This window comes from Sarcophilus harrisii, chromosome 2, assembly GCF_902635505.1.
Source record: "Sarcophilus harrisii chromosome 2, mSarHar1.11, whole genome shotgun sequence".
NCBI classification, from domain to species: Eukaryota; Metazoa; Chordata; class Mammalia; order Dasyuromorphia; family Dasyuridae; genus Sarcophilus; species Sarcophilus harrisii.
In genome coordinates this window covers 125,841,239-125,857,704 of record NC_045427.1, presented here as the reverse complement: position 1 = coordinate 125,857,704, position 16,466 = coordinate 125,841,239, and the positions used below count along the sequence as shown (strand labels likewise).

Here is a 16,466-nt window from a genome sequence, read left to right as displayed (position 1 = left end):
CTGGGTGATTTCTAGGGTTCTTTCTGGCTCTGAATCTGAGACGAGTTTTCTATGACTAATTCATTTTCCTAGAATGTCATCAGATTAAGCAAACCATGATCTTTGCCCAAAGGAAATAGTAATATTTCCTTGAGACCTTGTTTCCATGCTGCTGCAGGTTTAGAACTGAAAGGGACCAACAAGGGGTCATTGAGTCCAAAACCTTTATTTTGCAGATAAGGAAACTCAGGCTGGAGAAGTAAGATAAATAGCCCAAGATCACCCTGATGATGAATATCTAAGATAGGATTTGAATACAGGGTCCACCGCCTCCAAAACTAGTTCTTTTTTTACTGTGCTGGGACAAACCACAGAGATGACCAAATCCATATATATATATATATATATCTTTTTTTAAAGAAGTAAGAAAATGGAGGCTTAGAGGGATTGAATGATTCAATCAAAGTCACTCAGGTAGTAAAGGGCAAAACTAGAACAACACAGCTCCCCTGATTCCCTCTTCAGTGACTTTTCCCATTATACTATTAAATATTTCTCTTACTTAACCTAGCACCAAGTTATCCTGTACTCACATCTCCTGGTTGTTTTGTAGCAACTGGAGTAATTTCCATCCACAAACCAAATTCATCTTTGTACTAAGAAAATAAAAAGGTAGTGGAAGAGTACCTCCAGAGAGCCCTCAAAGAAATATATCCAGCCAACATAATGCGTCGCATGGACTAGTAGAGTAAAAGATGATTTTCATTTGGCAGTTCCCCCCAATTTTAAGTTCTATAGTGCCTAGAATTTCACCTCTAAAGACAATTTCGTTTAAGTTAAATGTTGCCCTCTCTGTATAATCCCCATTTTGAAGAGCCCATTTGCAGAATACATTCAATCCCAAACATCTCAACAAGAATGAGTTGATGATATTCCTTATTTCTGGGACAGCATGACTAGGTCCCAATTAGTTCAAATAATGAATCCCATAAAGTGGTTGCATGTATTCTAATTTGTACTATCTGGAGTTATAATTATGTAACATTTAAAAATTAAAAATAAATTATATGTAAGATAATAGCAGAGATTTATAAAAGCTTTAAGGATTGAAAAGCATGTTACTTATATCATTTGATTATTACAATGGCCTTGTGAGGTAGGTGCTCATCCCCAATTTATCAATGGGGAAACTGAGACAGAGAAAGGTTAAGTGATATGCCCAGAGTGTATAACTAGCATAGATTCTGAAGAAACAAATACAAACAATGAGATGAGGTCTCCCTAGGTTTAGTGATGTCTGACAGTAGGATTATCACCTCCCTATTTAATAGGCCTTTTATATAACATAATTTAAAATTGTGTTATTTTTTGAGATTGTTTGCTCTTACAGACCACTAAATCACCAAGATCTGTTATTTTTTGAGATTGTTTGCTCTTACAGACCACTAAATCACCAAGATCCTTCTTCACAGTTAACTATTATATACTCACAGTTCCCTCATTTAGTACTTGTATGGGTGATTTTCAGAACTATAATGTAACATTTGTCCTTATTAAATCTCAACATAGCAGATTGAGCTCATTATTTTACTCTATTAAATAAAATCATTTTGTATCCTGAATTTGCCACCCAACTGTGAGTGATCTCTTCTAGCTCCCTGAGGGATAATTTGATAAGCATAACAATCCTATTACCATCTGACATCACTGATAAAAAAAAGGAACGAGATCAAGAATAGAGCCTTGTATTATACTTATTTGTGAATTTGTCTTATTCTCCAATTAGGCTGTAAAGTCCGTTTAGACTTTGAAAGGACCATGAAATATATAAACACTCAACACTTCGATATCTGAACACTGAGATCTAAAATACTCAGTGGCTGACACTGTTGTATATGTATATACACATACCTATGTATAATGTGTCTGTGTATATATATGTATACATATGTACTACATATATGATTACATTACATTAATAATGTACTGATACAGAGCTTCAACCCTGACAAAACATATTCTATATATCATGACTTGAAAGCCACAACAACCCTGCAAAGTAGGAGCACTACTGGGATTATTATTCTCATTTTAGATATGAAAAAAACTCAGAGTCTGCGACTTGCTGATGTGTGCCAAAGATTAAGGTCAGGTTTTCCTGATTCCAGCATTCTTACCTATGAAGTTATCCTACATCTCCTACAATAAGAACTCAATAAATTTGCAAGTAAACTCTTGAAAGTCTTGTGGGAAGAACAGAGGAGGAGGCTATTAATGCATAGATAGCGTAAGGGTAGAATGAACAGACACTAGATACATTTCTTTCTCTATAGGATTCTAAAATTTCTTATATTAGAGTATGGTTGGAAAATGGCCAAATATGTTATGGTTAAATACTTCATAGAATGCGGTGTCATAAAATATGATAAATATGAATAGAGAAAAATAGGATAAAACTTATATCAAGTAATGCAAGCAATAAAAATAGAATCAGAACCACAATTATACATGAAAAAAGAAAATAAAGCCAAAGGCTTCCTGGCCTCAGCTGAATTTGAAAAGACTACAGCAAAAACATATCGTATATACAAAGATCTAAGACAATTCCAAAAGGCTCATAATGGAAAATCTATTCACATTCAGAGAAAGAACTATGGAATCTGAATGCAGATCAAAGCATGCTATTTTCACTTTTTTGTGTTTTTTTTATTTCTCATTGTTTTTCCCTTTTATTCTAATTCTTCTTTCACAACATGACTGTGGAAATATGTTTGATATGATTGTACATGTATAACCTCTATCAGATTGCTTGCTACCTTGGGGAGGGAGGAGAGAAGGAGAAAAATTTGGTACTTAAAATCTTATAAAAATAAATGCTGTAAATTATCTTTACATGTAAATAAAAAAAATACTATTAAAAACATTTTGCATGATTGTTTTCATTTTGTTTTTTTTTTCTGTTAATGTACTTGCTTCTGCTCTGGAGAACCAAGATGTTTGGTTTTTTTTGTAAGTTTACTTTAAGTTTGAAAGTTTGAAAAGCATATTACATATATCATTTGATCCTTACAATGGCCCTGTGAGGTAGGTGCTTATCCCTATTTTACCAGTGAGGAAATTGAAGCAAAGAAAGGTTGAGTGATTTTCCCAGAGTTGTATAGCTTGCAAAGATTCTGAAGAGGACACAAAGAAGCAAATAATTTTTTTAAAATTAATTTTTAAAAAATAAATTAAAATGTAAAAATAATACTTTAAAAATATTTATTTTAAAAATTAGTAAGTTTACGAAAATTTTTTCCAATAATATTTTATTTTTCCAAATACATGCAAAGATAATTTTCAACATTCACCTTTGCAAACCTTTGTATTCCAAATTTTTCTCCCTTCCTCCCTTCTCCATAAGACAGCAAGCAATATGATATAGGTTAAATATTACAAAAGTTTTTTTTAAGATTAAAATGAAATTAATGTTTCTTGAATTGCAATAAACAGAAAGCTATCACACTTCTTGCCTTAAATAACAACCACTTTCCAAGTTTTTTTTTCCATCATTTTTCATCATTCATTATGCTTTTTCTTCCTTGAAATGAAAAAAAAACTCTTGCTGTCTCTAGGAGAAAATAGTCAGCAAATACAGGGGGAAAAACATGTGTGTATACATATATGTATATACTCATACACATATATGTACATACATGCATTTAAATTAGTCCAACTCACTAAGAAAAGCCCTGACCTCTCTGTTTTGTGCAGGCAGAGAGGAACAATGATTTTAGTTATTATGAAAGCAGACTTGGAAATGTCTACAGGCCAATGAAAGTTGAGTGGGTTTCTAGTTAGTCTCATCAGAGGGTATTTGGAAAAAGGTGATGGTGTATGGGAGAAGAGAAACTTTGAAAAGTTTGCTCTGAGATCCAGAAATATACAACCAAATTGACTCATAGAAGGGTTTGTATTAGAAAACTGTGGCCATCAAGAAAGACACACCATAATCTTGTCAGCTTGGGAAATGGTAATAATAAGAATGTTGGCATTGATAAAGCACTTTAAGTTTAAAAAAAAAAACATTTTATATAAATTATTTCATTTAAGTTTCAACAATTTCATAAGGAAGATTTCTCAAGGATTAGTATTTACATTTTACAGATGGAATTGTGGTTCAGAAAGAAGATGCTCCAAATCACTGTAATAACAAAGAGATTATCTGAATTCATATCTTCTAAGTCCAGGACTGTATCCTCTGTGCCATACTAGCAATCTATGGACTAATAGTACTGGAGACTTAACCCTGGAAGCACAGAGCCTGGATAGAAGGCTGTTTTTCCAAAGGCCAGTGCCAGGCAGGAATTTGAAGCTCCTGTGACTGCGGCAAGAGATGGGAGGGAGCCAACAGGGTGGAGAAGGGGAACCTCTGGCTGAACAGCAAGTGCCCAGACAATGGCTTTCTCTGTGCAGCTGGGCTGTGCACCTGGCCCTGTAACAAGGCACTCTGGGCTTCTGTCCTCCTATATAGAACTAACGTCCACATACAGAGCTATGGTTAAAAATAAACCAGATAAGAGAAGTGAAATCACTGGTCAGTTCTCCTTTTCTCTGCTTAGTTAGAATCCAGTGGCTGACATCAGCTGAATACAAACTCACATTCTCCAGTACAGTGGTTCAGCCTGTTTTTATTTTTGTATGGTTGGGAAGTTTGGGGCAAACATCCTGTTAGGAGATAATGGGACCAAGAATATCTGTCAGGTGCTAAATTTACTATTTAGACCCTGAGAAGGCAAAAAGAGAAAGCAGAGAAAAGAATGAAGTTCATGAACTGTTCACTTAATCCTAAGCTATTAAAACACTAATAAAGGGCATCTTACCTGGATATAGAAGGTCCGGGAGCTTGTTATTATTTCAAACAAGTTGTCTCTCATTAAGAGATCTCTAGACATAAAGACAGAAAACAGAATGTAACAAAAAAATATGCTAGAATAACTACAGGAGACTTAGCTTCTCTTAGATATTCATGACTCTGGTGGTACCAACTATCTCTTGAAAAGAGGGAATTAGAAAAATATTTGAGAAAAAAATTTCAAAGATCAGAATACCTTTATTCAACCAATCAGGATTCTCTCCAAGTAACAGGGGTTCTAAACCTTTCTTGTTCATGAATTCTTTATTAAGTCTTATGAAACCTCAAGACCCCTACAAATTATTGTCTACATTCAGAAATGAAGGAAATGCTAAATGTCAGGCTAGTGGGGAAAAAAAAATATGAATTTTTTTCTACTCAGGTTCCCTCAAATGGGTCGGTAGACCCCAGATTAAGAATCCTAAGACCACAGTAGGCCCACAACCTGTCTAATTTTTCTTCAAATTTTCTTTTAAAAATATCAATTTAACAAATACCAACAAACATGGACATGTTCTTATACAAAGAACAGGAAAAGAGGACAGTATATTTGACAGGAGAGCAGACAAGTGGTGCAGTGGATAAAGAGTTGGGTCTGGAATCAGGAAGACTCATCTTTCTGAATTCAAATCTGTCCTCAGTCACTTATTAGCCCTGTGACCCTGGACAACTCATTTAACCTTTTTACTTCAGTTTCCTCATCTATAAAGTGAGCTGGAGAAGAAATGGTAAAAACTCCAGTACCTTTGCCAAGAAAACCCTCAATTGGGTCACAACAAATTACACATAATTGAAATGCCTGAACAACAACAAAACACTTGACTTGAAACATCATTATATATGTTTTGGTTTCAGTTTTTTACATTTCAGACTTAATATATTTCACAGCATAGTAATTCGAGAATGGCTCTTTCTGGTCTCCTTTTGAATTTCCTTCCGCCTTCTGCTGTATAGTTTTTAACTATATCATAGGAGGGCCTTTGTTTAATTTTTGCATTTCTCTACAACACCCCCTCCATCCCTCAATATGTCTCCCATCATCCAAAGTTCTTCTTTTAACAAGTATGGTGAATCAAAAAAACAAAGCAAGAACAAAAACAAAAACCAGCTCTAACCACTGATTAGTCATGTCTAGAAATGTATGGTATATTCTATGCCTATAGTCCTTGAACAAAAAATAGACTTAAGCTTTATCAATATTTTGCTGGTTGTGAGTGGTCATTGATCAAACATTTGGAATTCTTTTCCTTTTAAATATTATAGTCATCTAGTTCTTCTCACTTCATTTTTTTATTAGTTCATATAAACCTCTCTAGGTTTCTCTGAATCTCCTTTTGTTATGGTGCAATAATATACTATTATATTAATATACCATAACTTGTTCCCTCGTTCCTCCATTGGTGAACATTCTTTTATTCCAATGCTATTCTACAAAAAAAAAAAAAAAAAAAATGCTTATAATAAATATTTTTGTACATATTCACCCTTACCCTTTGTCTTTGATCAATTTGGAATATGTCACTAGTAATGGTATTATTAGGTCAAAGGGCAGATACAGTTAGTAATTACTGAAATATAGTTCCAAATTGTTTTTAACCATGTGTGGACCAATTGAACCAACAATGCTTAAGTGTGCCTATCCTTGCACAGCTCCTCCTATAATTGCAATCTTCCTTTTTAACCATCATTACCAATCTGACCTGTGTGAAATGGAACCTCAGAATTGTTTGAATTTTGCATTTCTCTTATTATTAGTGATATGGAGTATTTTTGACATGGGTTTTTGATTTCTTTAGAACTGCCTATTCATATCACTTGATCATTTATTTACTAGGAAATGGTTCTTGTTATATGATTTTATCAGTTACCAGATATCTTGGATATCAAAGGTTTGTTGTTTTTTAAGCAAAGGAGTTTGCTGCAAAGATTTTCCTTAAAATCACTGTTCACCTTTTAATTCTAAATACACTAAATTCATTTATTTATTTATATGATAACGATGTAATAGCAAAAACAAAGCAAGTTCACATATATAAAACCAAGTCATTTCCCAATAGTTAATATGGTCAAAGGATATGTACAAACAGCTATCAAAAAAGTATAAACTATTAATACCTATTTGAAAGGCTGTTCAAAATCACTGATAAAAGAAAACTACTAATCAAAAGGGTAGTAAGGAAAACCAAGAACAATATTCACTATAATTACAAAAAGAAGGAATGAAATAACAAGTTTTGACAACATTAATTAAATGACCAAGGTTGGCCAAGAAAAAGTGAGAAAAACTTCTCTCTCTACAGAGTGTTGGCTAAGAGAATATATTATTATACATATTGTCAGATATGATTGATGAGTTGGTTGGTTTTGCTGAACTGCTTTTCTTTTTCTCTTTTTTTCTAATCATTATTACCAAGAAAGACAAAGAACTGGGAGGGAAAGTGAAGTAAAGTGATATATTCAGAAATGAAGGTGCTGTTAAAATAAAATGTATTAACTTTAAAAGATTTATGAGGAAAAAAAGAGAAATGGTCTAGTGTGTGGAGCATTGGATTAGAAATCAGAAGACCTGACATGTAATTCTAAATCTGCTTCTTTTAATTGTATGGGCCAATCCAAGTCACTTGGCCTCTGTGGGTGTGCTTCAATTTCCTCTGTATAATGGAAGATTTTAGATGAAATAAACTCTATTATTCCTCTTAGCTCTATTATTTTATTTTCTAACATTTCACATTCTAAGAATCTGCCTGGTTGTAACTTTTGATTTTCTCATTTATATATTCCAAGTTTTCTTCCATTTCTAATAATTCTATTGACATGTATTTTTTCCTATCAAATGTTCTAACACTAAATTTATTTTGCAAAAATACCAATAAAGTTGTTAATATGATTTCCTCTGATCCTCCCTATCCCTATTTTGGTCAAGAACCTTTCCCTTTTCCATAGTTGTGAAAAATGTTTCCTTCTATTTGGCTTCACTTTGTTTTATGACATGACTTTTTATATGTAATTGAATTGAAAAAAACCAAAAAAACAATCAACTAACTCTCTATAACATTCCCAACAAGAAGTCTGAAATGCTCTTGTATGCTATTATTAATGGAACAGTTTCATTTAGCTATTGAACAGTTCTAATTAATCACTAGGAAAGCTTTTCTATATAAAAGTGGATATTGACTAAATTAGGGCTAGAAAGGATCAAAGGAGATAGTATTAATAGCTCTGATAATATTTTTGCAAAATAAAATTAGTGTGGCTAGAATTAAAAGGGAAATAATGACCAGAAGAAAATCTTTGTAATAATAATAATAATAATAATAATAATATCCAAGACATGTAGGGAATTGACCAAATCTACCTCTTTATAATCTTTACCCACTGGTTCTAGTCAAATCAAATCCTACCAAGAAGTGATTTGGACTAATTATAAGGCATGACATTGTGAATTCCTTGAGGACAGGATATTTGTCTTATAGCATTTTGGTTCCTCATAGGTCAGCACAGTGACCTACCCATAAGAGGCATTCAAGGAATGTTTATTGAACTAAATTGATGCTTAAAAGGCTTAACTCTGGCTCTCAAGACACTTATAGGCTAGTTGATAAGATTAATGAAATAATTATAAGGACACAAATAAAAAATAGGATCATAAGATCACAGATTTAGAACTTAAAGGGACTTCAGAGATTGTCTAACAAAACCCTCTCATTTTATCAATAAAGAAACTAAAGCCCAGAGAAATTCCTTGCCCAGGAAGTAGCTGAGCTAGCGTACAAACACTGATCTGAATTGTTGAATGCAATTATTAAATAAATTCAAGTATGAGAATCTGAGTTACAAGCTAAATGCTCTAGGAATTAAGAAAAAAGAGTGAGATCTGACAATTTCAAGATTCATAATGAAAATTATCCTTCAGAGAGAGAACTGATGAACTTTGAGTGCAGATTAAGGCATTTTTTTTTCTTTATTTTACTTGATTTTTTTCAACATGACTAATATGGAAATATGTTTTGTGCAACTTCATGCAAATAATGGGTATCATATTTCTTGCCTTCTCAATGGGAATGGAGGAAGAGACAGAATATAAAACTGGAAAGAAAAAAAATTAATAAAAAAAAAAAAAGAAAAAGGCAAGGTCATTGTGGGCCCTAAATTGCTGGGGAAGATTTCGTAGAAAAATCTGGATAGGATTTGGATTTTAAAAGCAATTCCCAGGAATTGATGAGGAAATAAGAATGTTTCAGGCATGAGGCATAGCATAAAACAAGTCATCCCTAGCGTAAAGTCTTTCATTGAATAAACTATGGATGGGAGTTCCCCAAATGGATATTAAGTAAATGGGACTTACATATTCATTATCAGCCCATATATGAGAACCCCAAGATTCTTTGATTTAAAAACCTTCCTGCAGGCAAAGTTTCCTCAACTGTAAAATTAAGATTATCACAATACTTAACTCACAATGTTTTTGTGAAAATCAAATGAGATAATATTTTTAAAGGGACCTGCACAGTGTTTGACACATAGTAGGTTATTAATAAATGCTTATTCACTTCGTTTATAAAATGTCCTCTTCCACATATCCCTCTTCCCCCAGGACCACATGCTGTCTTTCTCCCATATCTTTCCCTTCATGGCTCTTAATTTTAATCAGGTCCTGCCCTATATGTGGGTTCTCCTTAGTGTAAATTCTCAGCTCACACAGTCCACCTCATTCTGCATCATTTTTAAACAGCTTACACCATAATAAAAATTTGGGGGGGAATGAGGTCAAGGAGAAAGGAATTCACACTGAAATTTGTCTTAAAAATAGCTCTGGATCTCATACCCCAATAAGGTTGCTTTGCCAGTACCTAATCTCTCTAATTCACTCCTGGAGTTTGCTAATTCGGGATAATGCAGATTTGGATCTGCTCCAGGGAAGATTTAGAGTGTATGTATGCCCGGTTCTCTGACATTCCTTGTATCCCCAGAATTAATTAGACTTTCTAGGGATGCCGACATCTAGGTATGACCCAGAACCAGGACAAAGTCCATACTCTGAGTCCTCTAATACCATTCTGGAATGAATCAAGACCCTTGGGTCAAAATTGAAACTGATTTTTGGATCAAGGGATTCCCAGCTATGAAATTTTGAACTAGAACTATTTACAAAGTATCCTAACTTGTTATGTTTTGTGTCTGAAGCTTCTCCTGCTACTGTAGAACTGTCTTTACACAGTATCTACCTGGCAAGTCTATACTTTACCAGCCTTAGTGGCTATTTTATAATTTCCTGGTCTATGCAATATTTCCTTCGAAGGTGTGACCCTGTTTAAAGGCATCCCTACACAAAAGCAATCTATCTGTTACCCTGATTTCTGAGGGTATGACTATTACACTGTAGACTGAAAACAGTTGCAGACTAATCAGGATTCCAACTTGCCACAGTGATCACAATCTCTCCTTCCCCAATCCCATCCCCCTTAGAAAGTTAAGCGTCAAGGGTATTTGGAAGCAGTATTGCTAAATGACAGGACTACTGCCTAAGCTCCTGAACCCTACACTAATTCATCTTCTCCCACAGCACAAGATGGAATCATCTCACACATTCTAAAAATACATATATTCCTTCTTCTTTCATTTTGTAAGACTTCCTTACACGGAATATCTGTGAGCAACCCTGGCATTACTGAAAAGTGTAGGATTCTGAGACAATGAGGGTGAAGAGAAAAAACTAATGGAAAGTTCAGAAAAGAGAGTCACCAATGTCTAGGAAAAGCCATCTGGATGAAAGATTTTTGACAATAGATCAACAGTTAATATTCTGGGAACAACAAAATATATGAAGAAAAATACTATGTAGGACCCCCAAAGGAGGAAAGGGTCTCCTAAATTGGCAGGAAGAAGGCAATTGAATTAGGCACTAAAGAATATGTGAATTCAATAGGTGAGAAGTAGCAGAGGCCCAGGGCACATGCAGAGCATGGGGCCTACAAAGTGCAAGGGATGTGCAGGTTGTGGCAGGTAGTCCTCCAGATGTTAGACAGCTGGAATCATAGATTTAGAATTGGAAGGGTCCTTAGAGCTCATCTACTCTAAACTCTTCATTTCACAGAGATTAAACTAAGATGAAGTGGAATTTACACAAATAGTAAATGGCAGGGCTAGGATTCAAAGCAAAATCATCTGGCTCCAAAGTTAACATTCTTTCCACTATTCCTTATAAAATCAACAAAGTAAGCAGAAGTGTGTCTGAATGGGTAAAGGGCTTCAAATGCCAAACTAATAAATGCAAAGTTAACTTGGTAATAATAAAAATAATGATACATTTATATTGCACAAAACCACATGTAAAGCCCTATGGTAAGCACTTTACAATTATTACCTTATTTGACCTTAAAAACACTCTGGAGGCAGGTGCTATTTTTATCCCCGTTTCACAGATGAGGCAAAAGGAGATTAAATGACATGCCCAATGTCAAACAGCTATTAAGTTATTAAAATTTGAACTTGGATCTTCCTGATTCCAAGCTCAGCTGAAAAATTTCTTTTTTTCTCTCTTTTTTTAAAATCAAGCTTTTAATTTTCAAAACACATGCATAGTTTTCAACATTTACTTTTACAAAACTTTATGTTCCAAATTTTTTTCTCCCTTCCTTCCCCCTATCTCCTCCCCTAGATGGCAGGTAATATAGGTTAAACATGTATAATTCTTCTATACACATTTCTACAATTATCATGCTGCACAAGAAAAATCAGATTAAAAAAGAAAAACAATGAGAAAAAAAATAAAAGGCAAGCAAACAACAAAAGTGAAAATACTATTTTGTGGTCCACACTCAGTTCCCACAGTCCTCTCTGGATATAGATGGCTCTCTCCATCACAAGATCATGGAACTGGCCTGAATCATCTCACTGTTGAAAAGAGTCACATCCATTGGAATTGATCATCATATAAACTTGTTGCTGTATACAATGATCTCCTCGTTCTATTCACTTCACTCATGTAAGTCCTTCAGGCCTCTCTAAAATCATCCTTCTGGCCATTTCTTACAGAACAATAATATTCCATACATTCATATATCATAACTTATTCAGCCATTCTCCAACTGATGGCATCCACTCAGTTTCCAGTTCCTTGTCACTACAAAAAAAGCTGCCACATCTCTTCCAACAATGAGATGAACCAACTCAGTTGTATTTGTTCAATAATGAATAGAACCAGCTACACTCAGTGAAAGAATTCTGGGAAATGAGTGTGAACCACTACATAGAATTCCCAATCCCTCTATTTTTGTCTGCCTGCATATTTATTTCCTTCACAGGTTAATTGTACACTATTTCAAAGTCTGATTCTTCTTGTGCAGCAAAATAACCGTATGGACATATATACATATATTTTATCTAACATATATTTTAACATATTTAACATGTATGGGACTACCTGCCATATGGGGGAGGGGGTGGGGGGAAGGAAGGGAAAAATTGGAACAAAAGGTTTTGCATCTGTCAGTGCTGTAAAATTACCCATGCATATATCTTGTAAATAAAAAGCTATATAAAAAAAAGAGTTGCCACAAACATTTTTGTACATGTGGGTCCCTTTCCTTTTTTTAAATTCTTTCTGTGGGATACAGGCCCAGCAAAACACTGCTGGATCCCAGGGTGTGCACAGTTTGATAGTGGCTAAAATAAGCAGGAAAGGGAAGATTTCTGAGCAGAGGGATGACAAGGATCATAAGTCCAATGTATGTGAAAAGAATAGATTGCAAGAACTCCATCTAGTCTTTCTCCTTTATATTTCAGGTAAAAAAAAAAGGGCAAAGGGAGATTTAAGTGACTTGCCTGAGATCATAAAGGCAGTAATTGTTAGAAAATGGGATTTTTACCAAAATCCACTGCCTCTGGAGCCTATGGTCTTTCTATGGTATCATAGTGCTCTATCATCTAGCTTGCTCCTCTGCACACAGTAGGTTTTAATATATGTTGAATTAAAATAATGCCCTCCAAAGCATATTCTCTCTATATTTCTTACCACAGAAGCCAAATTTTGTCGGATTAGGATATAACAACAAGAATCCATTGAGTTACCTCACTTTCGTCAGTCAGTCAACAAGCACTAAGAACCTGCTATGGGCCAGACATGGTAATAACAGTAGGGCATACAAAGACAAAACAAAAAAACTGTTTTAGCTCTAAGAAGTTCATAGAATGAGGAAACAAAAAAAAAAAATGCAAAATATGTACAAACAACATACAGGATAATGATAATCATTAGAAGGAAGGCCCTAGCATTAAGGGGAATTGAGAAAGGTTTCTTGTACAAGGTAGGATTTGAGTGGAATTTGATGAAAGTGAGGATGGCAAGGAGTCAGGAATGAGGAGGAAGAGAATTTCAGGCATGGAGGATAGTCAGTGAAAATTCCCAGGACTGGAAGTATGTTGTTTGAGGAACAACCAGGAAGTTAGATTACTGGATCACATAGTATTTGGAGAAGAGAGAAGACGAGAAAGATAGAAGATACTTTTATTATTAAAGGCTTTTAAAACCGAATTATTATAATTATTATTAATTTAAAACTTTAAAAAACCAAATAGAGATGATTTTATGGCTGCCACAGCCTTGTGGAGCCAAGGATCAGACTCCTACTTTAGGAAGATCACTTTGACAGCAGAGTAGAGGAAGGGAGAGACATGAGGCAGGGAGACACTCCCAGCAGGCTATTGCAATAGTCCAGTTGTGAGGTAATGTGGCTGCACTATGGTGATGGTATTGTCAGAGGAAAGAAGGAAACGTAGATAAGAGATGTTAAAGGGTAGATCTGATAGGGCTTGGCAACAGATTATAATTGTATGTATTATATATGATTATATTATATATATAACATATATATTATATATGTTATTATAATATGTAATCTACTTGTTATAAATCATAATTCTCTTATGAGTGAGGATTGAAGGATTACGCCTAGGTTTGAGCTTGGGTGATTGGGAGGATGATGGGGTTCTCAACAGTAAAAAGAAAGTTAAGGAGGGCTTAGGTGACCTTAAGGTACTTATGGGATAGCCATTTCAAGATATCAAATAGCTTGTTACAGATGTAAAGGTGAAGGTCAGCAAAGAGATTAGTACTAGGACAAGTAGATCTGAGAATCTTCTATATTGAGATAACTGACTCCATGGAAATAAATAAGATCATCAAGTGAAAGAGTACGGAGGAAGAAGTGAAGATGACTTTGGATAGTCTTAAGGGACACCCAACATTAGTGGATGCTACCTGGATTCCAGCAAAGGAGATTGAGAAGGAATATTTAGTTAGGTATCATTACAGAGTTTTTCTCTCACAAGAAAACAAAACAAAACAAGAGAACAAACCAACCTTCCCTTGATCCTGATATTTCTTCAGATAATCATTTCTATCTTTCTTGGTCTTAATTGTTAAATATCTAGGAAGAGCAGACTTTGCTACCTCCACTTCCTTTCCACCCACTCACCCTTCATCATTTGAGTTTTATCTGTATTGTTCTCCTCTATCAGCAATTAATCAAGCAGAGTTAATAGTTACCCAGATTTGACCAGACACTCATGAGTCTTGAGTACATCTTTCAGAAGGATGGTTCGCAGAGGATCTCTGTCCTGGGGAGAGAGACAGAATAAGATAGGATAAGTCTATCTATTTGTTGTTTGGTGACAGAGATCTCCAAATCTATGTAAAATGAAAAGCAACAAAGTGCAAACTCAACCATGAATATGACCTCAGAGATGTCTAAAACTCAGAATTCTGGAGCAAGTTATTTCATCTCTTTTACCTCAGTTTTCTCATCTGTAAAATGGAAAGATTGGAATACATGACCTTAATGATTCTTTCCATCCCTATATCTTATATGAATTCCTGACATGGATGGGAAATTTGAGAAGGAAGCAGACAAACATGGTACCCTTTGTAAACGTGAGAAGGAGACTAGGGATAGAAATTTGTGCATTGGAGGGGCAACTGAGAGAGAAGGTGGGGCAATTTTCTATGTTCATGTTTGTGATGACAGTATGAGTGTAACCCATGCGCCTCCAAATTTATGTAGGCAAAAATGTACCCTGAGCTAAAGGATTCTTTTGCAGGGTCCCAGAGCTACCACTACTCACCTGTTCACACTTGTAGTAGGACAGGGAGAAATCATCAAGAGCAAAGAAACGACGTTTCCAGTTCTTTCTCTGAAACAGAAGAGAGACGGATGCCTCTTTGTACATTGCTCCTTTCAGTAATCTTATCTTATCCTTGGGTAGCAGATTCTAAGATACTAGTGTTAAGTATAGCATTTTATTTGAAGTAGCAAGTTTTGTCATTTACTAGCCTTGTAACTTTGGGCAAGTTGCTTTATACCTGTCTGGGCCACAGTTTTCTGATATGTAAAATGAGAATAATATTAGCACTTAAGTCACAAATTATGGTGAAAATGAAATCTATTTTTGCCTTATAAATGTTAATGAACTATACCAATTTTATATAATGTGATGTAGTATAAGATTATAAATATTACTATTATAGTCAAGCTTATGGGGTATTTTGGCTCCAAAACAAGATAATATATATACACCTTAAAAGGCTACACAAATATTAGGGTGAAGAGGAGGAAAAAGATGGGGAAGAAAAGGAAAAAGAAGAATCCTTAACCTTCTGGGAAATATTGGATTTTTTAATTATAGATTAATATTCTGAAAATTTTGGATAAAAAAGTCTTACATAGATTGACATCTCTCCCCACAAGTTTCTATGGTACAGCAAGTCCTACTATATGTCAGGCACCGTGGTAAGTGTTTGGCAAAAGATAGTCCCTGACCTCAAAGAACTTGCAATCTAATGAGGGAGGCAACATGCAAACAAATATTTACAAAGCAAGCTATATTCAGCATAAATGGGAAAGCATTGGAATTAAAAAGAGTTAGGGAAGGCTTCTTCTAGAAGTTGGGATTTTAGTTGGGGCTTCACAGAAGCCAGGGAGGTCAGTAGTCAGAGTGGAGGAACGAGGGCATTCCAGATATTGGGGATAGTCGGAGAAAAACAGAGAGAATGTCCTGTTTATGGAACAGCCAGGAGGTCAGTGTCATGGGATTGAAGAATACGTACTGGGGAGTAAGGTGTAAGAAGACTAGAAAGGTAGGAGGGGGCTGGGTTATAAAGGGCTTTGAATGGCAGAGTTTGGCCAGAGTTGTTGACCCTTACCACATTCCCCTGTTTCACACAGTAGCCACTCTTGAGGACAGGTGGCCCAGGCGGGGCTCGGCATCCCGAAGTAGGAATGTAGCTCTGAGACCTCCGGAGGATAGCATGGTGACCTTGTACACCTGTATCTGTCCCATCTCCGCCATTCTGCAAAAGAACAGTCAATATCTTTTTCTCATCCTGCAAACTCTGACTTATTCTCTACCTTAAACCCTTTTACCCTTCTCCTACCCCAGTTAGACTCTTGGATTTCCCCATAAAAACAAAGTTTTCTCTTACTACTAAGATAAGACTATTGTCTCAGAGAGTTCAATCAGAACTGGGAAAATAGAATGGAGCAGCTAGGTGACTCTAATCAAGAGAATTGTTTGTGTGCTTCTACATCTAAATATA

At 35.1% G+C, this 16,466-nt stretch overlaps 1 protein-coding gene across 2 annotated transcripts in view; it reads right to left on the bottom strand.

Annotated features, from left to right (window-relative positions):
• PLEKHA2 (pleckstrin homology domain containing A2) overlaps window positions 1-16,466 on the bottom strand; it is a 118,617-nt gene that overhangs the window by 5,223 nt on the left and 96,928 nt on the right. For both annotated transcript variants that reach the window (XM_003757985.4, XM_031950729.1), the window contains exons 7-10: window positions 16,074-16,220; window positions 14,996-15,064; window positions 14,421-14,491; window positions 4,842-4,905 (exon numbers count right to left, since the gene is read on the bottom strand). In XM_003757985.4, coding sequence (XP_003758033.1) covers window positions 4,842-4,905; window positions 14,421-14,491; window positions 14,996-15,064; window positions 16,074-16,220 — 351 coding nt within the window. The remainder of the gene's footprint in view (window positions 1-4,841; window positions 4,906-14,420; window positions 14,492-14,995; window positions 15,065-16,073; window positions 16,221-16,466) is intronic.